General features: G+C 47.4%; 7 protein-coding genes across 7 annotated transcripts; 5 read left to right on the plus strand and 2 right to left on the minus strand.

Moving 5' to 3' along the window:
• Positions 1-3282: 3282 nt before the first annotated feature.
• HD556DRAFT_119978 (glycoside hydrolase family 20 protein) lies at positions 3283-6060 on the plus strand. The gene is made up of 12 exons (XM_041296362.1): positions 3283-4109; positions 4164-4253; positions 4304-4453; positions 4506-4526; positions 4576-4939; positions 4999-5047; positions 5100-5184; positions 5233-5273; positions 5332-5368; positions 5418-5478; positions 5532-5683; positions 5737-6060. The coding sequence occupies exons 1-12, from the start codon at positions 3567-3569 to the stop codon at positions 5833-5835; spliced, it is 1692 nt and encodes a 563-aa protein (XP_041163698.1). The 5' UTR covers positions 3283-3566; the 3' UTR covers positions 5836-6060.
• A 136-nt stretch (positions 6061-6196) lies between these two features.
• On the plus strand, positions 6197-7958 carry HD556DRAFT_1534506 (uncharacterized protein; the record flags this gene model as incomplete). The annotated part of the gene is made up of 3 exons (XM_041309568.1): positions 6197-6430; positions 6499-7189; positions 7359-7958. 3 exons carry the CDS (start codon positions 6197-6199, stop codon positions 7754-7756), a joined length of 1323 nt encoding a protein of 440 aa, XP_041163699.1. The 3' UTR covers positions 7757-7958.
• A 347-nt stretch (positions 7959-8305) lies between these two features.
• Positions 8306-11836, plus strand: HD556DRAFT_1266117 (uncharacterized protein). Its single transcript, XM_041299113.1, has 7 exons — positions 8306-8569; positions 8623-9453; positions 9501-9797; positions 9850-10656; positions 10719-11006; positions 11077-11384; positions 11474-11836. Exons 1-7 carry the CDS (start codon positions 8333-8335, stop codon positions 11565-11567), a joined length of 2862 nt encoding a protein of 953 aa, XP_041163700.1. The 5' UTR covers positions 8306-8332; the 3' UTR covers positions 11568-11836.
• Positions 11837-13834: 1998 nt separating this feature from the next.
• On the minus strand, positions 13835-15138 carry HD556DRAFT_1346792 (uncharacterized protein). The gene is made up of 4 exons (XM_041302256.1): positions 14944-15138; positions 14834-14873; positions 14303-14772; positions 13835-14249 (listed from the first exon to the last, which is right to left on the minus strand). Exons 1-4 carry the CDS (start codon positions 14960-14962, stop codon positions 13912-13914), a joined length of 867 nt encoding a protein of 288 aa, XP_041163701.1. The 5' UTR covers positions 14963-15138; the 3' UTR covers positions 13835-13911.
• A 563-nt stretch (positions 15139-15701) lies between these two features.
• HD556DRAFT_1346795 (uncharacterized protein) lies at positions 15702-16751 on the plus strand. Its single transcript, XM_041302257.1, has 5 exons — positions 15702-15754; positions 15809-16156; positions 16206-16304; positions 16361-16477; positions 16542-16751. Exons 2-5 carry the CDS (start codon positions 16011-16013, stop codon positions 16621-16623), a joined length of 444 nt encoding a protein of 147 aa, XP_041163702.1. The 5' UTR covers positions 15702-15754; positions 15809-16010; the 3' UTR covers positions 16624-16751.
• Positions 16752-18167: 1416 nt separating this feature from the next.
• On the plus strand, positions 18168-19638 carry HD556DRAFT_1346803 (uncharacterized protein). The gene is made up of 3 exons (XM_041302258.1): positions 18168-18297; positions 18348-19308; positions 19358-19638. Exons 2-3 carry the CDS (start codon positions 18361-18363, stop codon positions 19379-19381), a joined length of 972 nt encoding a protein of 323 aa, XP_041163703.1. The 5' UTR covers positions 18168-18297; positions 18348-18360; the 3' UTR covers positions 19382-19638.
• Positions 19639-21578: 1940 nt separating this feature from the next.
• Positions 21579-23129, minus strand: HD556DRAFT_1305539 (uncharacterized protein; the record flags this gene model as incomplete). The annotated part of the gene is made up of 2 exons (XM_041299800.1): positions 21579-22817; positions 22884-23129. The coding sequence occupies 2 exons, from the start codon at positions 23127-23129 to the stop codon at positions 21579-21581; spliced, it is 1485 nt and encodes a 494-aa protein (XP_041163704.1).
• Positions 23130-23315: the final 186 nt, after the last annotated feature.

The following is a 23315-nucleotide window of genomic DNA, read 5'->3' on the forward strand; positions in this document are numbered from 1 at the left end:
TTGCGAGCCAACATTGACTCGGACTCTTGGTGACCGCATTCGAATTCGTGAGAGTCACGCGTTATATGAAATTGTATTCATTCTGACTGGATTTCTGAGAATAGCAGGTTATAACAACACCCATTAATATTGGTCCCACGCAGGCAATGTTTTTAGATTTACATAAAACCTTGTTTTGAGTCCTGACTCTACCGTACCCCAGTGATGCATCAAGCTTTACTTGTTCCCGAAGTCATCCTGGAGATATTCACCTATGTGAACATAATACCATCTACTCAAACATCGACCCAGAAATTGTTTGCAGGGCTTGCAAGGACATGCAAAATCTTCCATGAGCCTGCGATGGATTTGTTGTGGGTTGAAATCCATGAGTTAGAACCACTGCTAGGCTGTGTAGCGAGGCTACATCCACTGATATATCATCATAGTCGTACAAGGGTCAGTGCACGACTTTATCACGCTTTGTTTGTTTCTTTTCGGCTCACCACGTCTACATAATAGTGGAACGAGCCCTGGGCGAAAGATGTCGAGCCATTATCTGCCCATGAGGTCCATCAATTTCTGCGTCACTCCTCCCGTATACGCACATTGGACATAAAATCTGAACATCCGCACCTTCTTTCTGTCATCCCTGCCGAGGCATGCATATTTCCGAAGCTGAAGTCATTAAGTCTTTCCACCACATATTTGAACCTCTTTCTGCCTCACATGCTGCACCGATGTCATCTATTGAGCGTCGACGAGAGTCTGCAATCTTTTGTGACACGTTGCATTGCTCTGGAGCATCTACGCATCTACACTCCTGAAATATGCGATGGCGACAGCACAGCAGATGAGCTGTCCCTGCTATCTGATAGGATTCATTGGTGCACGCAGCTCGTAACTCTGGCTTGTCCAATGCTCGACTGGGCAACATGGAAGCACCTCTCCTCCCTCCCTACTCTTCTCAAATTGAGAATTGAGCAAGGATGTAATGACCCTCCTTCGTTGTCAAAACGAGATATCGTGAATCTATCATTCCTTAACATCACAACCCTTTCCTTTCAAGAGCTCTACGATCCTAAAGATATCATCACAGTCATGCAACACTCACAATTTCCCTCGCTGAAAGAGTTCGAGTTTGAAGCCAACAATCTCTCTTCAGAACAGGCCGAGCAACTCTTTCATGCTCTGTCCCACTGTCGGACTCTAGAAGAAATCTCCATTTGTTCTTATGATGAGGAATTCATGGGAGATGACCCATATTTGACACCAATTCCGCATCTCCTTTGCTTCACACAGCTCCGAACCCTGAAGCTCGCGTTTAATAATGTCCACATCTACCTGGACAATGATATGCTCTTGCAAGCTATGTCTAGTTGGCCGCACATCCGCACTCTGGTAATCGATGACTCTGCTTTTTCTTCCGAAGTCACCCTCCGTGGATTATTCACAGCGCTCGGTCTATGTCCACAATTGCATACACTACAACTTCCAATCAAGATTGCAACTATCGACATCGATCCTGATGCTGAGCCAATACAACATACCTCCCTACGATCATTGGATTTGGAGTCATCCGAGTTTCAAATAGCAGATGCTGAAATTATCGCTCGCATCATTTCCACCTGGCTCCCTTGTATCGACCAAGTTCAAAACCTATATGGTTTAAGTTGGGTTGAAGTCAACAGGCATCTTAGATCTTTGAGAGCGGCTACTGCGCCGTATGTCGTGGGAGCCTCCTAGAATATTTGAGTTTGGAATATCTTCACGTCCGGGAATTCGTTGTTACATACCTTCGAGTTCTTTCTTTCATTTGTTATCGTTGTCATTCGATGCTGTTGACTGTAGTTATAAACTGCTGTACTGGTACTTCTGTATTATCGCCAACAACTCACTGGTTCAGTCCTTTTGATATCCGCATCTGTAACGGCCATCTGATCGCACAACACAATCCGTGCTTAATAAAATCCAACAACTACATAGGATCAATCCATGCCATATGATGAGATACCATAGTCATGTCTAGCGCGCTATAAAGATAGTCTAAAAATCATATAGAAGATGTACCAAGTGATAATGAACAGGGGAAAGCATGTCAAGAAGAACGAATGTTCGAGACAAATGTCGTTAGTCGTAGATAGAAATGATTTCAAGAACTGGAGACAACACTAGAGTACGGCAGTAGGAAGTTAGCAGTAATGACAGATGCAGGGCAAGGGGATCGTACAAAGTTGAATGCTGGACTATTCACATATCACCTTTAGCACCGTCAGCATGGATCATCCTCTTAGTATAAGAGCTCCAATATGCCGTTCTTTGCTAGAACCTATGACACCTTCGTCGGACTGCTGGAACAAAACGCAGTTTAGTGTCCATCTCGACAGAGCATGAGAATTTCTCGATGTGGTGTCGCAGAATCACATACTATAGGAGTTGTTGACCTATTAACTCGGGACGTGTTACAATACAGAAAGCATGGTTGCTTGAGAAATGGCGGTTCTGTGTAGTACGTACAAATTGTATCGTAGGGTAGGTTCCAACGTTCCAGGGTTGTAGGAATGGATTATAAGGGTGGGTTTCCCCAGGTCGTTGAACTTTGTGACGTTCAGGGAGCTAAAGAGTTCGAGGGAACGTGGCTTGGCAATCTAGTGTCCATGGATTGAGGAACGAGTTATAAGCATTGATTGAGTGGACAGTCAAGTTCTGCGCGCAATGTCAGACAGCTTTCAGGGACACAACGAAAGCGACCGACCGTGATCAAGGCCCCTTGACACGAGTGTTATATGGCAGGATGGTGGTGTCAATCACAAGCGACAGGCTGGTCTATGCCGTAGTAAGTATGTACTTGTTAGCAGGCTTCGTAGCCGCAATAGGGATGCAAGTCGTTATCTTTGAAACACCTGTGACTCACTCTACGGCTTCTATCATATGCCTGCCAAAGATATGAGAATGAGTAAAACTGTCACCAGGTTTATCACTTACTGAGATAGCATCGATGACCGCGGCTCCGCTCTAGTTTTGCGTTTCGAAACTTGTCACGCCACACGACCAGTTGCACAAGGCTGGTCTGGCAATCATCAGGTGACAGAGAAAAACTGGTTTGAAGTCTGCTGATAAGCGAATGAGATCTGTTTGAAGGAGGAACCCATGCGCGTCGTGTGCCATTTTTGCATGACATGGCAGGAATAGTCTTGGCCAGACAGAGGCTCAATTGACGGTTTGACGTAAGCAGTTCCATTTCGAGAATTCAGTCCTATAAGTCACGCGACCGCGTTTACGCGCCGTTGAACCGCGGGATTCTACCTCTTGAACGTTTGAACAATGGACGTGCATATGGATGATTCAAACTTCCGAAAGCCATCCACGCTGGGCCTGTCAACACCGGACAAGTTGCACTGGAATCCTGGGTCACTTTAGCGTTACGTACGCATGTTGAAAGCGCACATGGCAATCCTTAGGCCATTTAATTTTTCTATTAATCCTGTTTTGTTCACCACCGCTAGTGCTCCTAGTATTCGGCTGTGACTTCTATATAAACAGTTGCAGTTGAACTGGTCGCGTCCTTAACCCGCACATATTGATTCATGGCCTTTTCTCGCCACCTTATGATCATCCTGGCACTTGTCACAGGATGCATCCTTCCTTCTGGTGTCCAGGCTCTCTGGCCCATCCCAACTACCCTCGAGACCGGCATGACTACCCTCAAAATCTCCCCCACATTCTACTTTGATGTGCAGATTGAAGGCGCGCCGTCGGATTTACATGACGCAGTTACACAATCACTGTACTATCTCGAAAACGACAAACTTGGACGTCTCGTCGTAGGCCGCGGCGCAAATGATACTACCGCACTTGCTAACGCGAGGACACTTTCAAAGTTAACGCTGTCTCTCGCGAGTGGAGCTGCTGTAGAGCCCATTTCTTCAGAAGCTGTCAAGCCCCTGGGAACCCGTAGTGAGGAGTACGTACTAGACATTCCAGCAGACGGCTCGGCTGCTACTTTGACGGCGAACTCGACGTTGGGTCTGTACAGAGGACTCACCACTTTCAATCAGCTTTTCTACTACTATGGAGGAGTGACTTACACTTTACTCGCCCCGATTTCTATCAAGGACACTCCTGCATATGTGAGCAGCTATCCCTTACACTTTGACGTCTGGTGCATGAACCCATATACGTAGCCTTTCCGGGGATTAGGACTGGATACCTCGAGAAACTACTACCCGGTCAGCGACATTCTGCGAACGTTGGATGCGATGAGCTGGGTGAAGGCGAGTGCTTTCCTGGTGTCTTGTCTTGTCATCCCTCACAAGCTATACAGATCAACACTTTCCACTGGCATATCACGGATAGTCAGAGTTTTCCACTCGAAGTCGCACAGTACCCCGAGCTTGCCATAAACGGTGCATACTCTCCTCAAGAAGTTTACACAGCGAGCGATGTCCAATACATCGTGCAGTATGCTGCTGCAGTACGTTTTTCCCTTCATCACGGTCTTTTGTTTGCTGATGGTGTTCTCGCAGAGAGGCATCGATGTTATGATGGTCAGGATTCATTAGTCAAATTTGTAAATAACTCTGAGCACTCTAACAGGAAATCGATACACCCGGCCACACCGCTATCATTGCAGCCACTTACCCCGAATATGTTGCGTGCTCTGATGCTAGCCCGTGGGCAGACTTTGCCAACGAGCCCCCTGCCGGCCAGCTTCGTTTTGCACTCCCAGAGGTCATGAACTTCACTGCTTCCTTACTCACAAGCGTCGCAAAGGTCCTCCCTTCGCACTATTTCAGCACCGGCGGCGATGAACTTAACACGAACTGTTATGCCAATGACTACCTAACGGAGCAGCAGCTGAACAGGACCGGCATGACGCTAAATAGTGCTCTTGACACGTTCACACAGACCACTCACGGTGCATTGATTGCCCAGGGAAAGACGCCTGTCGTATGGGAGGGTATGCGCCGTGTTTCTTCCTTTGAATGACAGTATTAAATGGAGACGGCGGTCGTTCAGAAATGGTCCTCGATTGGAATATTACACTCTCAAACGAGACTATTGTGATGTAAGTATAATGATACCATGATTTGACTTCGCTGATTCAACTGTATCGAAAGGATTTGGATTTCTTCTGCAGATGCTGCAGCAGTGGCAGGAAGGGGTTTTAGGATCATCCAAGCACCATCAAATTACTTCTACCTGGTCAGTTGACGAGTTTTTCTACAGAACACAACGTCCTTATTATCCCAGGATTGTGGTGCTGGTGAATGGCTGGGAGACGACCCAACTGGGTTAGTCCTCGTCTTGTTGAATGTACTCAATCTGAACTGACATCCCTTGGGAGAACAGAAATAGCTGGTGCGACCCCTTCAAGACCTGGTCCGAGGTGAGTATGAATATTGAGGATAGCCACATATCACACAATGTTTCGTTAGGCATATACCTTTGATCCGTTGGCAAACTTGACTGAGGCGCAGTATGAACTTGTTCTCGGAGGTAAACGCAATCTAGTCTTGAATTTAAAGCAACTCTTTCTGAGCAATCTGCAGGCGAGCAAATTCTATGGAGTGAACAGTCTGGTCCCCAAAATGTCGACTCGATCGTTTGGCCACGCGCTGCATCATCAGCAGAAATTTTCTGGAGTGGGAAGCAGCCCACTGGCGCTGCACTCAACGTCACCGAGGCACTTCCTCGTTTGCATGTAAGTAGTGTTTCTTGATGTGGAAGTACCTCGATGACAGATGAACGATACAGGATGTCAGGTACAGGATGGTACAGCGCGGCATCAATGCCATCCCACTCCAGCCGCACTGGTGTGCGCTTCGACCGGACGCATGCGATATATACGCTTGATTTAGAACTCGATCCAAACTCTGGGTCTTTTCACGATTGGTCTTGGCGTTAATCAGTCTGCGCCGTTGCTTACAAGATTTGTACAGCTCTCATTCACCCAAAACTTGACTTATATCGAGAAATTCATGCATCTGCTCTGCGAGAAGTTACGTGGCGAAATAGAATGTTCGAGTGATGGATGCACGGAACAAAGATTCATGAAGTATCCAAATTTTTACCAATAAATTGTATCCGTACTACGTGATACTATATAGCGCCACTAGAATTCAAAATAGCAGGTAACAACACCCAACGTGGCAGGCAATGTTTTTAGATTTACATAAAACCTTGTTTTGAGTCCTGACTCTACCGTACCCCAGTGATGCATCAAGGTTTACTTATTCCCGAAGTCCTCCTGGAGATATTCGCTTATGTGAATATAATACCATCTACTGAAACAACATCGACCCAGAAATTGCTTGCAGCGCTTGCAAGGACATGCAAAATCTTCCACGAGCCTGCGATGGATTTGCTATGGACTGAAATCCATGGATTAGAACCACTGCTAGGCTGTGTAGCGAGGCTACATCCACTGATATATCATATTGGCACAAGGGTCAGTGCACGACTTCATTACGCTTTGTTTGTTTCTTTTCGGCTCACCAAGCGTCTATTACATGATAGTGGGGCGACTCGTACAAGCCCCGGTGGGCGAAAGGTGTCGAGCCATTATCTGCCCATGAGACCCATCAATTTCTGCGTCACTCCTCTCGCATACGCACGTTGAACATAAGATCTGAACATCCGTACCTTCTCTCTGTCATCCCCGCCGAGGCATACGTATTTCCGAGGCTGAAGTCATTAAGTTTTTCCGCCATATATTTGAACCACTTCCTGCCTCGCACGATGCACCGATGTCATCTATTGAGCGTCGACAAGGGTCTGCAATATTTTGTGACACGTTGCATTGCTCTGGAGCATTTATACATCTACACTCCCATAAGCGATGATGATGGCAGCACAGCGGATGAACTGTCCCTCCTATCCGATAGGATTCATTGGTGCACGCGGCTTGTAACTCTTTCTTGTCCAATGCTCGACTGGGCAGCATGGAAGCACCTCTCCTGTCTCCCTACCCTTCTCAAATTGGAAATTGATCCAGGATGTATTGACTCTCCTTCGCTGCCAAAACAAGATCTCGTGAATTTATCATTCCTTAACATCACAAGCCTTTCCTTCCGAGAGCTCTGCGATGCTGGAGACATCATCACAGTCATGCAACATTCGCGATTTCCCTCGTTGAAAGAGTTCGACTTTGAAGCCCACTTTCTGTCTTTAGAAAAGGCCGAGCAACTCTCTCATGCTCTGCCCCACTGTAATCCGTGTCAGACTCTAGAAAAAATCTACATTTTTTCCTATGAAGACAATGTCATGGGACCCCAATACGACGAGTTTTTGACACCAATTCCGCATCTCCTTTGCTTCACACAGCTCCGAACCCTCAAGCTTCAAGCTCATATTTCATGATTCCTGCCTCTACCTAGACAATGACGTGCTCTTGCAAGCTATGTCTAGTTGGCCGCACATCCGCACTCTGGACATCAGCCACTTACTAGACGACCATCTTTCTTCTTCCGAAGTCTCCCTCCGTGGATTATTCACAGCGCTCAGTCTGTGTCCACAATTGCATAGACTACGACTTCCAATCAATATTGCAACTATCGACGTTGATCCTGATGCCGAGCCAATACAACATACCTCCCTACGATCATTGGAATTGGAGACATCGGAGTCTGAAATAGCAGATGCAGAAACTCTCGCTCGCATCATTTCCGCCTGGCTCCCTTGTGTCGACCAAGTTCTAAGCACAGATAGGAGGTGGGATAAATTCAACAAGCATCTCAAATCTTTGAGAGCGGCTACTGCGCCGTATGCCTGCTAGAATAATTGAGTTTGTAATACCTTCACGTCCGGGAATGTTGTTGCATAGCTTCGAGTTCTTTCGTTCTTTCGTTATCGTTGTCGCTGTTAACTTTAGTTATAAACTGGTGTACTAGCACTTCTGCATAATCGCCAAGGACCCACTGGTTCATTGTCATTAGTACGATTTCCAACATCATTACAATGTTCCGGCTTGGAGTGGGGCTGAGGCGTCTCGCCTGTGAATATAGGCATATTACTTGAAAGGTTTGTCGAGGTAGTTTCAGGAGTTGGAATCGTACGAAATGGTTATATTATCACACAATATGGCGCTTTCCCCTGCAGTATGGTGTATGCGTATTTGAAGCACATCGGCACCCTCAGCCGAGAAAGTGGTAAGGACTCGATATGTCTGAATTATCTGAGCACAAGATACCTGAAAGCGGCCCATCATGCTGACCAGGTTTGGCTAGGCAATCCACTTTGGCAGGGCCTGATCACGCTCAATAGACTAAGTACTGTCGGTAGCCCATTTTTCTATAAAGGACGAATGGTCTTTGCTTAGTAATCAGGCCCTCCCCCCGTGCTCTCAACGTGCATGTCTTCCGTTCCAAACGGTGCAGACATCTCTGCTGGTACTCACCCGGATCTGTCCCTCGGTTCATTTGTATCAGGTCCCAGTACACCCGGCAGACCACTCCGTGTCCCGTCAATTTCATCACCCGCTCCCAGCAACGGTGATGGTCCAGACACACCCCTTCCACGCGCACGACGTCCAAGACAAAGCGCACCAGGAGGAAAAGGCGCTGCTTTATCTCTAAGAGACCAAGAAAAGGTAAACCAAAAACCGCCGCCCACTGGCTCTATCTAAACTAACCTACACAACAGCACATCGACTCTCTCAAAAAAGAAAACTTTAACATCAAACTACGCGTTCATTTCCTCGAGGAGCGTCTTGCGCAGCTTGCACCCGACCAGATCGATGCTGCTCTCAAGCAGAACATTAACCTCAAGATCGAGGTCCAGCAACGCGGTCTTGAGATCAAGAAACTCAAGAAACTCGTCTTGGAGCTTGAGCGTGAGTTGGAGCGTCTTCAACGTGGCTCGACGCGCGACCATGATCTGGAGTCGCGGCTGCACGAACGCGAACGCGACTTGGAGACACAGCTACATGAGCGGGAACGCGATCTTGAGATGCAGCTTCAAGAGCGCGAGCATGAGATCAGGGAGTTGAGGAAGGCCCAGGTTATCATTGAGCGCAGTGAGGACGACTCCATAGATCCCAGTTATGCACGGAAAGTCGAGGATCTGCGTGCTGAGAATGAGGAACTTCGTCTTGAGCTCGAGCAGCGCGATCAACTTCTCATTGCACGCGAGGAGGAGAATGAGGCACTTGCTGACCATGCTGATCGGTTACAACTGGAGGTCGAGGATTTGCAGCGACGGAGAGAAGCGGAAAGCATCGAAAGGAGCGAGAGTCGGGCTCAAATAATTGAGGAGAGAGAGGAACGTGAGGCTGTGGAGGACGATCTCAATTCAATCCGGGATAAACTTGCTGCCGCCACCATCGAGCTACAACAGAAGGAGGACGAATTGGAGCTCAAGAACAAAGAGATAGACGATTTAATCCAGGAACATGATCGCGTCGTTGATGTTGTCGAGGAGGAGTGGAGGGGTGAAGTCGAAGAGGCCAGGAGTCAGGTTGAAGAACTCAGAGATGTTTGTTTCATTGTCCTATTTGTCTCCTGTCTCTCACTATCACATAGGTCCTTGCAGAACGCGAAAACGAAGCAAGAGAACTCCGCCTCAATATCACAGAGCTCGAAGCCAATACCAACGACCTCCATGCCAAGTTCGAAGCTACACTCGCGCATCTCGAACAAGAAGCAGAGGAGAAAGATGCCGAGCTCCGCGCTGCGAACGAGGAGATCGAGCAGCTCGGAAAGCAAGTATACGCACTCGAGGAAGATGCAGATCGCATGGCCGAGGATCACGAACGTCAGAGAGAGGATGACGCAGTCGAGCGCGAAACACTAGAAGCACTCGCATCTGCGCTCAAAGATGTACATCCATTTTCATTACTCACTCGAAATTCAAAAGCTCACATTGCAACAGAAAGTTTCAGGACTGAAATCCCAACTCCAAGACCTCCAAGAACTCTACGACCAATCTCTTCAAGACATGCACGCACACCGAGCCCGTCAGGAAGAACTAGCGGGGCACATCGAAGACCTAGTAACTCAAGTGAAACGCGAACAGGAAGCTCGGGAGAGTCTTGAGCGCGAGTTCGACGATGTCGAGAAGACGCACGAGTCTGAGCTGCGACGCGAATGCCGTGCACTCGAAGACAAAGACTCTGCACTGCGCAGCACCCTCGATGACCTCTCACGCACGCAGTCCCTCCTCTCACAACGCCAAGGCGACCTCGAAGCTGTCCAAAACGCGCTTCGGGATATGGAACAACGGTCCAAGGAGCTTGGGGAGACCCATACGACCGCGCGGTTCTCGTTGCAGCTAGAAGTCGACAGGCTGAAACGTGATGTCGACCGTTTAGAGGACGAACTATCTCGTACGAGGAAAGATGTCGGCGACCGGGAGGGTACGACTCGTGATCGCGAAGATCTGATTCATAAACTGCAGCTCGAAGTACAACAGCTCACCACACAGCTCAACACCCAAACTCAAGCGCGTCTCGGTCTCTCAGAGAAGCTTGACAGCGCGCAGAGCAGTCTCAAGACCGCTGAGGCAGAGTCGTTTGGGTATAGGACGAGAGTGAATGAGCTGGAGACGCGGTTGTCTAAGGACCAGCGGACGTTATTGAGTGCTGAGAATCAGTATCGTGATCAGCTTACGGAGCGAAATACATTGCTGCTTACGATATATCAATACATGGATAAGATCCTCGGGGTGGATAAGACTCCCGTAAGTTCTTCCGTTACTCTCTAACACGTGTCACTCACTCACAAAAACATGTTATTTCGCAGAAGAAAGGCAATCAAGCAGAAACCAAGCCCTTCACCAATTTCAGCGTCTTCCACGATAACCTCATCACACGGCTCAAAGCTCTATCCCAGATCCAACTCGACTTCGAAAAGCGCGTCAAAGATGCAGAAGGGAAATTCACTGACAAGCTTGCTGAGATGCGGAGGCAGCTTGATGTGCGGTGGAAACAGATTGATAAGTTTGAGTCGAGCGTAAAGGCGTATGGTGAGGCAAAGTCTACATGGAGACGGAAGTTCACTGCGAAGGAAGGGGAGATTGAGGGGTTGAAGGTGGGTGTTTTTATGAGTGTTTTTGATTTTACGTTGACTTTGATTGATACTCTTACTCTCATCTGCGAAGGCCACCAACGCAGAATTAACCTCACAACTAGTGACATCCCGACGACCAACCCAAGGCGACTCCCAAGAAACGAAGACGCTCCTTTCCCGCGCAGTAAATGCTGAGAAACGCCTAGTGGTAGTTCAAAATCAGCTCCTCCTAAGCGAAGAAAAGATTTCGAACATAAACCAAAAGACGACTACAGCTGATCAGAAATGGGAGGCGAGGGTGAAGGAGTATGAGACAAGGTTGAAAGCGGGGGAGGAGAAGTATAAAAGGGAGAGGCAAGGGACGAAGGAGAGGGTGTTGGAATTGGAAAATCAGTTGAGGTTTGTGTTTATTGACCTTTTCCTCCCCTCCCTTTCCTCTTTTCTTCCTTGCATGTCCAAGGTCTTGTGCTGACGATTTGGCATGGCAGGAGTCTAGAACGCCAGAACGAACTCGCTCAAAAACGGAGTGCGCAACTGGACAATGTGGCAGAGGCAAATAAAGGTCCCTCACGGCCACGGTGATGATACCCTCCTTTCTGTTTGCCGTGTCCACGATGTTCACCCTTATGGGTGTTTTATAGCGAAGGTGTGCTCTTGCTTTCGTTCTGTTCTTGACGTCGCAATTTTGTATTAATTAGTAACATACATCTCATGTATTTTTCTTTCCTTTTTTTTTTTGCTCTGGGACAATGATCGTTGACTCGCATAGTTTAAAAGTGTGCATGATAACAGTGAATTACTGCTGGATCTCAGGTCATTGCATTGATGGCGTTTGCAACATGAAATTGTAGCTATCCGTACAGGGTGCAGCCTGGTGTGACGTTGTTGGTATTAATATCTTCCGCGCTATCCACGAGACTTCAGCACACGATTCACGATGGCTTCAGACTCAGAAGAAAGCCCTAGTATGCTGGAGCCCACCGCGCATGAATCTATCTATGACAGATTCGTGCCACATCAAAAGAGGTGGATTCTGTTTCACGTGTCCTTTGTGGGTTTGTTGGCTAGTGAGTACTGGGAGCTAAGGTCACGGTATACTGTCGACGTGATACTGACGAACATTGGTTAGTGTTCGTCCAAGTGACGTTCGTGCCTTCCATCCCTCAGATAGCTAAAGATCTCGACGTAACGGATGCTGTCGTCAGGTTTGTGTTATATGCACATATGACATGCAGCAGCGATCAACCTGTTTTCCCAGCTTGGCTTTCAGTCTATCGATCTTTGCTAATGCCATTGGAGAGTTTATTTGGTCTACTTATTCGTCTTTCTGTGCGTGCATCCACTGCAGCTTGTCTTTGTACTCGTGGTAGTTTTCGAGTTCAACCCCAGTCTTTCAGACGGTCGCCGACCGATATATCTGTGGGGAATGCCGTTTCTATGCATTGGGAGCTGTGGTGTCGCCCTGTCCGCTTCGTTGCAGAGTCTGTTATTTTGGCGATTCGTCCAGATGTTTGGATGCTCTGGGGCGTTGTCGTTTCTCCACTCGCAGCGCCCTTCGGAGGCCGGCATCAGTCGCTGCGTACTCAGAAGTCAGTACTGTCTCGGTCTTGATGACCATATGTATCCTGCCGATGTTCTCAAAGACAGCTCCTGGCCTGGCAACGAGCATCAATTATCCTGTGAGTTCGACCCTCGCTGTGAATTAAGGCTTGTGATTCTTTTCTTTCTTTTCTTCCTCAACCAACCATTGTGCCCTGCCACGCCCTACCATAGAGTCACGGCACTAGAACAAGGCCCGTGCCAGACTAGTGTCACTATCACCCGCATCTAGACTTGCGCCTCCATTATCATTACACACGAACCGTGTGTCATTCATCCGCGGTGCTGGCTGTACAAATTAAGTTTCCACCTTTCAACTCTTGGAAGTTTCACGCGCAATGCCTCCATTCGATGCCGTTAGATGTCAGTGGATGTTTGTACCTTAAACCTTTGGGCTTGACTATTACCTTAAGGTCTACTCGATGCCTGATACGTCACGGCAAACGACACAAAATATGCACGTGAAGTGTACGCAGTACTGTGATTGAAAAGAATCAGGTATCATGTAGACTTGTGCTGAACGAACACCTTTTCACAGCAGGCGCAGACAGCTCTTACGTTGTCTTTTTTTGACCCTCTAGGCTAGGTGCAATTTATCACTGCCGTGGCTGCCCTAAAAAATTGGGAGAAGTCTAGCTGAAGAGTGAGACATAGTCTGTCCCTCAGAGCAGGCTTCATGCTGAGGTAGGGATGGTTGTACATCGAGCTCATTGCTGACGAGGTTGAAGGTGCCACAGAGAAATTGGTAAGTGTTTAAAGGAAAGGCTGCGAATATCGCGAACTTACCTTTCGAAGGTTCACCGTAATGGAGTATCTGCACTCTGCCAGCAGGGTGCTAGTACCCCTGATAGGTTCTAAAGATTCATATCCTTCCGGGTCCGAAAGCTGGCTTTGGCAAGAGGGACAGGTTGAGCGGAGTCAACGATAGTGAACCGGTGCGAGGTCTGAGGTTCGTCGACGAAAATTGCTGGGAGGAAAGATTGCTTGTAGACGGTATGATAACCGAGATGACGTGCGACATCTACACTTGGCATCGAAAGGGCAGTCGTTTAAAAATACGTCAGCCGCCCGGGCCGTCCGTTAGACACTAGATATGTGTACTTGGGTGACATCTAGTGACAAACGCGGACCCGACGTGAACGCGTGCCTTGGATTAGAATAGTCAGCAAAGCACCTCGGAGAGGAACTCTCGAATCTTGAGATCATGCTATTGATATGCATGAACCATTGTGGTTCCAGCAAACTCACATAGTCATTCACACATTCACAATTGGTCTTGGCTAGCTTGGCTGTTCTGCTACAATACTTGTGCGTAATATGTCAGTATCTAGCACATTCCCCGTTCGGCCCGACATATATGATTCTTTAGCATATATGGGCGCGCGAACCTCTTTCCACAGCCGACGCAGACAGCCTTGACCTTCCGCCGATGAAATTCGTTCAAATGACGAGTGAGGCTATCCTTACTGAGAGCTCTTGAGCATCCGGACCAGGTGCATTTTACTTTATCTTGACCGGCCTGCACAACTTGAATGGGAAGACTTGGCTGTTGGTCGCGACTTGCTGAAGACTCGGACTCGGATATTGTCTTTCCATCAAAGTACGTGTCGGACTGAAGCAAGAAGTCGGGTACATAGAGTCTATCGCTGCCACTGATCAACAGGTCTGGTCGTACACGGTAAGCATCTAAAGGAAAGTATGTGCATATTACAGCTTACCTCGGGGAAAGTTGCCGATGGGAAGACCCTCTGGTGGCGGAGCACTAGCAAACCCTAAAGGACCGTACTCTAGGGTCAAAGGTTGTCCTTGGAATGCTTGCGACTCTGCCAAGACGGGGAGGTCTGGCGGAGTCAGCGACGGTGAAACGGCATTGAGCTCATCTAGCGTGGCAAGAGGTACGATGATGGTTTGAGGCTCAGAGTCATCAATGATTGCCTGAAAGTCAATGCCGTTATTCAACGTGCCCTCATCCCTCATGGTGATTTCTGATTGCCACTGGGTGACAAGAAGCTCTGTAAAGCGGGCGCGTAATTCCAGCATTTCCTTGCAAACACCGTCTAGCCTATCATGGACTCGGTCAAGGTACTCGAGACATGATTGTAGGCTGGATCTCAATGAATCTTGATCAGGAGCAGGCCCTAACCGTGAAGGCGACGTCAACTGGGGGGCTGTTAGTGACGATTTGGGCCTTAAATGTGCATCCGTGATAAGCGCATGTTGTATCTCGAGTCTCCATAGAACAACCTTACCTTTGCAATTGAAACAAGCTCATGTTGAAATCCTGAGTCGCTGGGGAAGTCATGCGAATGTAAGAGTCTAAGAGAACTTGAATGCTTGCAAGCCTTTGCAAGAACCTTGCCTTTATATATACCACACATTTAGTGGGAGGACACCAGAGAGCGAGTTATAAGTGTGTAATGCCGCTCGAACAGATCCGGTACTCAAGGACTCGCGTGTATGTGTTTGTTGTGGGGAATGTCCTCGGGAATGACTAGGACCGTTGGCATTGGCGTTGGGCTTGTCGGGAAAGAGTTTCTAGTCTTATTAATACAGTATTAGGCCAAAAGTTGGCCTGGGCGCACACGTCATTAATAATGTCACGATAATCATTTCCATAATGGGCATCAGGGCCCTCCTTCATGCCGCACTCATCCGATTACGGGACTTCGAAGGCGCCGATCAAACTTGAATCAACTTTACGCTGAGGTCTCACGGCGATGAGGCAATCGAAGCAGCACTTGGATGTAATACCGCGGCATTGCAGTCAGGGTTCAAACGTTCATGTGGAACCAGTCAAACCGTTTATCCGATCATCTTAGTGGAATCCTCGTCCTCCGAGTCTTAAAGTTATCACACAGTCTGCCTATCACCTATAAAAATGGAATTAAGCGAAGTTATCGTTGGCGTCGTTCATGTGGAACCACCTACTGAGCTAATTGAACCGTTTGTCATTGGTGGCTGCTCTCCCTACTGTCACTATCACAGCTGGTGATTCGATCGGGCCCGCCAAATACAGTATAGGACCGGCATTTGAGCCAGTGAATTTTGTTGACCGTCTCAAGTGAACAGCTGTACATAAATTAAATTTTTGATTTGGCAGTCATGTTTAGATATATGATGACCATGCTAATGCAACGCTACAGAGCAATCGAATGAGTGATGCGTGCACAGTGCGTGGATCAGTAGAATGTCTTGATATCTGTTTTTTTCACCACTTGAGCCAGCCCTAATATAGATTTATAGAGTGCGAGAGTACCATCTAAGCGATTATCATACCGTAACGATCCAGTTACTACTCCTCTTCATCCTCGTCACTGGCATTCTCGCGCTCATCTTCGTCGACATCAAGCTCGTCACCTGCAGTGCCCTCCGCAACTACCGGTTTAGGTAACGGCGCTTCCAACTTACCTCGTTCCGGTTTTAACCATGCTCTCTCCTCTGCCATGTATTGGGCACTGCTTCTGTTCCCGGCGAGTCGACGCGAGACAGTCATGTGGTCAACAACCACTGGCTTCCCAGTTTCTGCTCGATACTTCTCCTGAACTTCTCGACAGATTGCACGGAGGCTTTTTGTGGGTTCATCTTTTCTCTGCTCGGTACGGTACTCATTGATGGCTCGAGTGATGGCAATCTCTTGCTCTTGCTTAGCAAGTTGTTTATTAGCTCTTATAATGTGGACGTAGTACATTCTCGAAGCGCAGAGGCCACAGCTGCTTGCATGTTAGTCTCCATGATATTGTGACTATCTAACCTGAACACGTTCATTTACCTGTCAGGGCGAGCCGGTTGCTCATTCTATCCGCTTCCACTGCTCTTATCATTCCATCAATCGAGCGCATAGGTGTTGCGTGGACGAACATCATCGCGGCTGTCCTTGCGGTCATTGGACAAGGGTGAGGGTCTTTTTGACTGCAATACTGATGATACTAACACAGCACCGCTTCAAATTTTCTTTAGGATCATTTTCTTGACAATTCGTTATGGTGATCGTATGAGGGCCAGCATAGATGTTGGTTTCTCGACCATGGAGAACAACTGACGGATTCATCTTTGTTTATCTGAAGGGAGGCATTATGTGTTATAATCAATCTATGTGGAACAATATACTCGTCACGATTGCCAATAGGCTGGTCCTTCATAACGGCTCAGAGCTACCTTGTGCGAAGTTGACTAGAAAACAAGCTGGCAATTGCTGGACGCTCAATTACACCTGCAACTTCGTGCTGACAGGTATATGCAGCAGGTCTCGCTGACCACATGTATCCCGCCGAGTTTCTCAAGGACAGCTCTGCGCCTGGCCATAGGTATCAATAATCTTGTGAGTTCGACCCTCGCTGTAAATTAAGGCATCTTGAGGCTTGTGATTCTTTTCTTTCTTTTCTTCCTCAATCAACCATTGTGCCCTGCCACGCCCTACCATAGAGTCACAGCGGCCCATGCCACACTAGTGTCGCCATCACCCGCATCTAAACTTGCAGCTCTTCCATTATCATCATACACGAACCGTGTATTGTTCATCCGTAGTGCTGCTTGTGATTTGAGTTTCCACCTTCCAACGCTTGAAAGTTGCACGTGCAACACTTCACCATTTACAAGGACTCCATCAACTCCTCCATCGCTATAGAATTGAACACAACACTGTTTCGCGGTGAGTTTAAAAACCAAAAAAAAGAATATCAAGGCCGGGACAACTTGGACGAAGGACACGATAGACCAGACGGAAGTATCAATCATTGAAGTGTGGAACTGCTCGAAGATACCATCCGGATGAGTTGGCGCACCATAGAACAATATGTGCTCGAGAGAACAGGCTACCCATCAGTTTGTTGACCCTTGACATGGATTGCACGTTTGCAGATAAAGTAGCGATGGCAGCGTTTACAGGGCTGAATTGATTTTGACTGTATGAGACACGCCCACCCTATATATGATTGTCACCGTGCTGTATCAAACACTGGTCCAATCGTCTCACCCAAACTTGGGATCGAGGACACGTTTTGGAGCGATACGAGTGACGACTCCCTATACTTCTCCAGGGAACCACAGACAAAGTTTATTAAAATCTCCCTTCACAGTGGCATGAGAATTCAAAACATCGACAAGATAGATGACAAAACTCACCCGCAAGCCGTAGGACAAATCTAGGTCGCTGAAGTTGTTGACTGTGCTATTAAGCCAAACAAGTTCGTATGCTACGACATTGTCATTGTCAGCCCATACACGTTCGTCAGGTGCGAATATCCATCTCAGGTGACAAAAACATTAGATCGGCACGTTTGAAAAATCTGTCGACATCTATACCTCCGCCACTGAGTATGATGTCGCCAACTTTGATGCCAGTGACTTTCGGCCCCATCGTATTCTTCCAGCGTTGGATAGACATAATCTCATATCGCACCAGTGCTAACTGTTGCTGTCTTGGCACGAATACATCGCGATTCGAATCATCGAATCATAATGTGCCTTGGTTTGACAAAAAAGCTGGGTTGGTTACATGACCGCTTTCAATCTGTCCTCTTAGAGAGGTGTGACCTGTGACATTCGTGCTTCGATAATACATACAGCGGACTTTGAAAAACACCTAGAAAATGAACCGTCACCAATCATCCATACTAACAGGCCTGCAAGTGCATGGCCAGTTCGACTCTCTTCACTTTCTCAGAGCCTCTTGATCATCCCACAAACGCACCCCACAAATTTCAAGTTTCAACTGGTGAGTTCAGCTTACTAGCTACGATTGGCCATATTCATGACACCACAAAGATCATAATCGCCAATGGAATTGCCAACATTGCCAACGCAAATTTGCGCATTAGTCCCGTTCGATCACGCTAAAGCAGACGTTATCTTACGATCAGCTGATGGCGTGGAGTTTCGAGTTTTCAGGCTCTTCCTCTCCCTTGCCTCTCCGTTCTTCGAAACATTGTTTGACCTCCCTCAGGCTCCTGACGGGGCTTCCGATCAAGAGATGAAGGATGGCTTAGCAGTCATTGCCGTGCCTGAGGACAGCAAAACTCTAGATATGTTTCTCAGGTTTTGCTATCCATCGACGCTGGCGGAAGATCCCTCTCTTGACAACCTCACAGAGGTTCTTTCTGTACTCGCAGCTGCGAAGAAGTATTCACTAGACCTGATCGAGAGGAAAGTATGTCAAGCTCTGGCGAATCCCAAGGTTCTTGAGACAGCCCCCCTTCGCTCCTTCGCCATTGCAAGGAATGCGCGGCTCAAGCATGAAACCATCACCGCTGCCAGATACAACTTGCGACAACCCTTAATTCCTGCGTTATTTGCAGAGATCAACCTGATCACCGCATCCGACCTTCTTGCCCTACTAACATACCACAAAAAATGCATCATCTCCGTACAAAACCTAATGAAGAATCTCAAATGGATGACGGATCATTATCGCACTACGAATGGCTGCAGTTGGCTGTTCAGTAATTCCTCCTACAACGGGAATTACTGCCGCTGTGGACAGGGTACCGACAAAAGTTTCTTTCCATGGGGTTCCGCTCCAGTTATATGGTGGACAACATATATGCAGGAGGTATGCGAGCTGTTACAGGATAGCCCGTCTGGAAATACTGTGAGGACGGCAGCGGACAGGACAATCCAAAAGATCAGAAGTAGTACGAACTGTGTTGTTTGCCCTGGCCGGGTGAAAGAAGGCATGACGGAGTTCAGTAAATTGCTTGCTCTAAAAGTCGAAGAGGCTGTCGCTCTGGTATGTACCTTGCTATACAACACGGACAGGACCTGAGAGCTTTCGATAGATCGAGCTGGAGATGGACTTCTGATCGCAACTATCCTCATCCGTAAGGTAATATACAATACTGTGGTAGAACACGTTCTTGCCATCATCTGGCAGATCATGTCTATAAACTTGTACCAGCACTTGGCCAGTACCGCCCCAGTGTCCAATAATCATGACTCGGTCAGATCTAGCAGTTGAACGTTGAACTTGAATATCAAGAAGTATATCTCTTAGGGGTTGCTTAAGGGAAGAACTGCGTGTAGTTGTGTAGAAATATGTCTCAAGAATTATGAATATTCCCAGACTGGTAGCTAGACTGATCGACTGCAGCGGGAGATCATCAAGTTAATCAGAGCACGTCAATTTTGCATTACAGAACGAATCAACTATGAAACAGGAACAGAGCGCGAATGAACTCACTACCCAAGCCCTGGCCAATATCAAACCGTTCATCGCCCTGGTGAGTGTGGTTGGATACACTTCAGAAGTACTCGTTATGCATTATAATTCGTGACCAAAATCTAGCGCAATAACACATGACGGAAAAGATCTCTCATCCCTCTAGAAGTACTTCGGTCCCCTGGCAATCTGCATGCCCGTCTTATTCAGAATCCCAGTCAAGATGTGGATTACATGTAGTATTGATACAATTTATTGTTAAAATTGGGAAATCTCGTTGTTCAGCGCATCATTTCGAACAATTTGTCAACTTCCATTTCGCTGCATAAGTCAGGTTGTTCGTGAACGAGACCTGTACACATCTTGTAAACAGCGGCGCAACTTGATTAACTCCAAGACCTACGGATTTCCCATCATCGATTTCCCAGTACAGGCCCTGCTCATAGTACTCAAATGTCACCCTGATGGAGTGAGTACTCGATATTCAATACTGAACCTACACCAGTTACTAGAGGCACGTACCGAAAAGTATCCTTGGCATCGTCCTCCATCTGGAAATCCTCTATCGTGCCATCACCGTAAACCAGTGTGTGCGTCTGGATGAGTCAGAAGGAATCTCGCATCAAAGAAAAAAGGGTAAACTTACTGACATACTGGCACCAACAATTTTTCCTTCCTGAACAACATCAGGCGGTACGCCTTGAAATTTCACCCAATTATCCCCGCTACTCATGAGTTTCCACTACGTATCTGTGATTAGCTGCAGTGACACAGGAGATCGGGAGCCTGACGCACGACTTGGACACTCTGAGGGTCTTTCGCGTGGAGACAGACATTCCCGTTTTCCACCGTCAAAAATTCCCCCTTGGAGTCAACGCTCTCAATCATATAGTTTCCTTCAGTAAAGGTAGTAGTCGGCATGATCAAAAGAGCAGAGTTGTGTTGTGTGTATGATAGGACTAGGAGAAAGGCCAAACCAAGTTTGTGATTCGTCTCTTATATTCGCCAACCAGGAGGACTCTCGGACGCGAGATCGGTTTACTCTTCCATTCCAATCTTCGTACTAGGCTAGACTAGGCTTCAGAATGAATGGTTATGATATAGCTTCTTCGGACGCAAGCAATGGAGACTCACCATGAGTCATGAGCCCTGACTCAACCTACCAAACGTTCTCGATAACACAACCAAGAGCATTGTGCTCTCAGTGTAGCGCTCCGGGTTCGGCATTGCGATTTGCCACAGGCACATTTTCATTGCAGGTGACATTCGGAAGCGGTAAAGAGTAGTCACCGACTCACTTTTCACCCAAGAACCCAATCCCAAGCGCCGGCGTGGCACAACGAAAGTCTACATATCATGGAGCTTTGAAGGGTTTGGAGCTCATGCATGCATGGCCCGTCGACGCGTCAATGTTCACAATCAAGGATCAGTTGAGCAAACAGTTTCAAGTCAGTTACGTACAGGCCTTATTTCAAAATGCTTCCCATTCTTGTGCTGACCCGAACAAGATTCCATCATTTCTTCGCGAGAACACATTCCCGCAGCGGTAAGCCTAAACGTGCGATTGCAAGGTGCGCCTCTTGCACATATGTCAAATTCTGATCAAAACGGTGTTCGAGAAGTTGTCACAGACTCACAACGGATCGACTTGTTGAAGAGTTGTGATGGGTTGGAGCTCCAGGCTCGCTACAACTTAGTACAGTCATGGTAGTGTAGGATGAGAGAAAACAGTGGCAATCATAGTGCAGAATCGACAGCGGGTATCACGACGACATATACGAAGAGATGAGCATGAATGAATGTAACAGAAATTGTCCGAACAAAAATGATACACCCCAAACTCAAGTATTCGAGGCGGCTCCTGTTGCATGTGGCGCAGCATCTTTCAAAGATTTGAGATGCATGTTGACTTCATCCCATTCATTTTGTATGAACCCGCCAACCCCGTTAATACGAGGAAGATAGGAGAAAATGATGCGAGCGACAGTTCCAGCGTTTGGTATTTGATGCCCGGATGTCTTTAACTCTAATATCCGTAGGGAGGTATGTTGTACCGGCTCAACATCAGGATCAATATCGACAGTCGTAGTATCGATTGAAATACGCAGCGTATCCAATTGTGGACATAGACGGAGCATTGTGAAAATTCCGCGGAATGTAATGAGAGAATGATGAAGGCGCGAGTCTTCTATTTCGAGATTGCGCATGTGCGGCCAAGCTGACGCGGCTTCCAAGAGAATGTCATCGTCCAGGTTGATACAGAAATCAAAGCATGCGAGATCCAGGGTCCGGAGCTGTGTGAAACAAAGGAAATATGACAACGAGTTGGTTTGGGGATCATTATATTCGTGATGCGAGGAATATACGACAATTTTTTGTAGGATTTCGCATGCTTTGCATTTGGACAATGCACGAAAGAGCTGCTCAGCCTCTGGTGAAGATATAAAGCGGACATCTATCTTGAATTCTTTCAGCGAAGGGAATTGTGAATGTTGCATGACTGTGATAGCATATGCAGGGCCGTACAGTAGGAAGGAAAGAGTAGTGACGTTACTGAATGGGGAAAAATTGGTGATATCCCGTTCCAACGGCGAAGGAGGGGTGGCGTCAGTGACCGTGTCACCAACATCCACTCTGGTAAGGGTAGATAGGTTGGAGATGTGCTTCCATGCTGCCCAGTCGAATAATGGACTGGACAGAGTTACAAGCTGCTTGCACAAACGGACAACATCGGAAATACGGGACAGCGCACGTGCTGTGCTGACTGCATCGATGGTATCAGGAGTGATAATGCTTAAGCGCTCTAACGCAGCAAAACGGGTCACAATAGACTGTAGATCTTCATTGACAGTCGCTAGATGATGATGGTGCAGCGTCTGGGACAGCAGGAAGTTCAAATATTTGGTGGAAATAGTCAACGACATTAGTCTCGGGAAGTCATATAATATGACAGGGATGTCTGAGAAAAGGTGCAAAAGGCGAGTGGATAACATTATCAGCGAGCGAACGCGGGCGGAGTGACGCAAAAATTGATGGGCTTCATCGACAGATAAGGGTCTGACGTCTGCCAACCAATTCCACTATGCGGATACCCGGTCAGCCAATAAACGAAAGAAATGAATAGAACACGACTAGTCTGTACTCACCAGTCGACCGCTGCGATATTTCAGTGGATGTAGTCTCGTTATACATCCTAGCATTGACTCTGATATGTCGATTTCACTCCACAGTAGGTCCATCGCGGGTTCGTAAAAGGCTTTGCATATCGTTGCAAGCGCTGCAAGGGATTTCCGAGGCAACGATGTAACACCGGTGGACGAGTCGGATGGCTCCTCAGTCACATGCGAGAATATCTCTAGGAGGACTTCGGGAATGAGCAGAGCCTGGTGCATTGTATATAGAAGCAAAGAAATTTTTTTCCTTCTAATGAGTTGACTTGGGAGACTGATAGATGCATGTATCAGTTCGAATTGTGTTGATGGAGAGTGAAAGTGAATATGTTTACGCTCGACTTGCCAGGGAAGTCCGAGTCACATGACTACTACTAGATGCCGTTTGAAATTTATCTTCTCAAACTC

Source organism: Suillus plorans (genome assembly GCF_016647745.1).
Source record: "Suillus plorans strain S12 chromosome Unknown HD556scaffold_11, whole genome shotgun sequence".
Taxonomy (NCBI): domain Eukaryota; kingdom Fungi; phylum Basidiomycota; class Agaricomycetes; order Boletales; family Suillaceae; genus Suillus; species Suillus plorans.

What these genes read in the sequence shown, in the direction of transcription:
- HD556DRAFT_1346803 (XM_041302258.1), top strand. Translation starts at nt 18,361, where the DNA reads ATGGAATTGCCAACATTGCCAACGCAAATTTGCGCATTAGTCCCGTTC. An exon ending in TCGAAGAGGCTGTCGCTCTG is followed by an intron (nt 19,309 to 19,357) that starts GTATGTACCTTG and finishes AGCTTTCGATAG; the next exon opens with ATCGAGCTGGAGATGGACTT.
- HD556DRAFT_119978 (XM_041296362.1), top strand. Translation starts at nt 3,567, where the DNA reads ATGGCCTTTTCTCGCCACCTTATGATCATCCTGGCACTTGTCACAGGA. An exon ending in CTGGGAGACGACCCAACTGG is followed by an intron (nt 5,274 to 5,331) that starts GTTAGTCCTCGT and finishes TTGGGAGAACAG; the next exon opens with AAATAGCTGGTGCGACCCCT. An exon ending in GTATGAACTTGTTCTCGGAG is followed by an intron (nt 5,479 to 5,531) that starts GTAAACGCAATC and finishes AGCAATCTGCAG; the next exon opens with GCGAGCAAATTCTATGGAGT.
- HD556DRAFT_1346795 (XM_041302257.1), top strand. Translation starts at nt 16,011, where the DNA reads ATGCTCTCTCCTCTGCCATGTATTGGGCACTGCTTCTGTTCCCGGCGA. An exon ending in AGATTGCACGGAGGCTTTTT is followed by an intron (nt 16,157 to 16,205) that starts GTGGGTTCATCT and finishes TGATGGCTCGAG; the next exon opens with TGATGGCAATCTCTTGCTCT. An exon ending in CTTGCGGTCATTGGACAAGG is followed by an intron (nt 16,478 to 16,541) that starts GTGAGGGTCTTT and finishes AATTTTCTTTAG; the next exon opens with GATCATTTTCTTGACAATTC.
- HD556DRAFT_1266117 (XM_041299113.1), top strand. Translation starts at nt 8,333, where the DNA reads ATGTCTTCCGTTCCAAACGGTGCAGACATCTCTGCTGGTACTCACCCG. An exon ending in TCGCATCTGCGCTCAAAGAT is followed by an intron (nt 9,798 to 9,849) that starts GTACATCCATTT and finishes ACATTGCAACAG; the next exon opens with AAAGTTTCAGGACTGAAATC. An exon ending in GAATTGGAAAATCAGTTGAG is followed by an intron (nt 11,385 to 11,473) that starts GTTTGTGTTTAT and finishes TTGGCATGGCAG; the next exon opens with GAGTCTAGAACGCCAGAACG.
- HD556DRAFT_1346792 (XM_041302256.1), bottom strand. An exon ending in AGCTTGTTTCAATTGCAAAG is followed by an intron (nt 14,773 to 14,833) that starts GTAAGGTTGTTC and finishes TGCACATTTAAG; the next exon opens with GCCCAAATCGTCACTAACAG. An exon ending in CATCGGCAACTTTCCCCGAG is followed by an intron (nt 14,250 to 14,302) that starts GTAAGCTGTAAT and finishes GTGTACGACCAG; the next exon opens with ACCTGTTGATCAGTGGCAGC.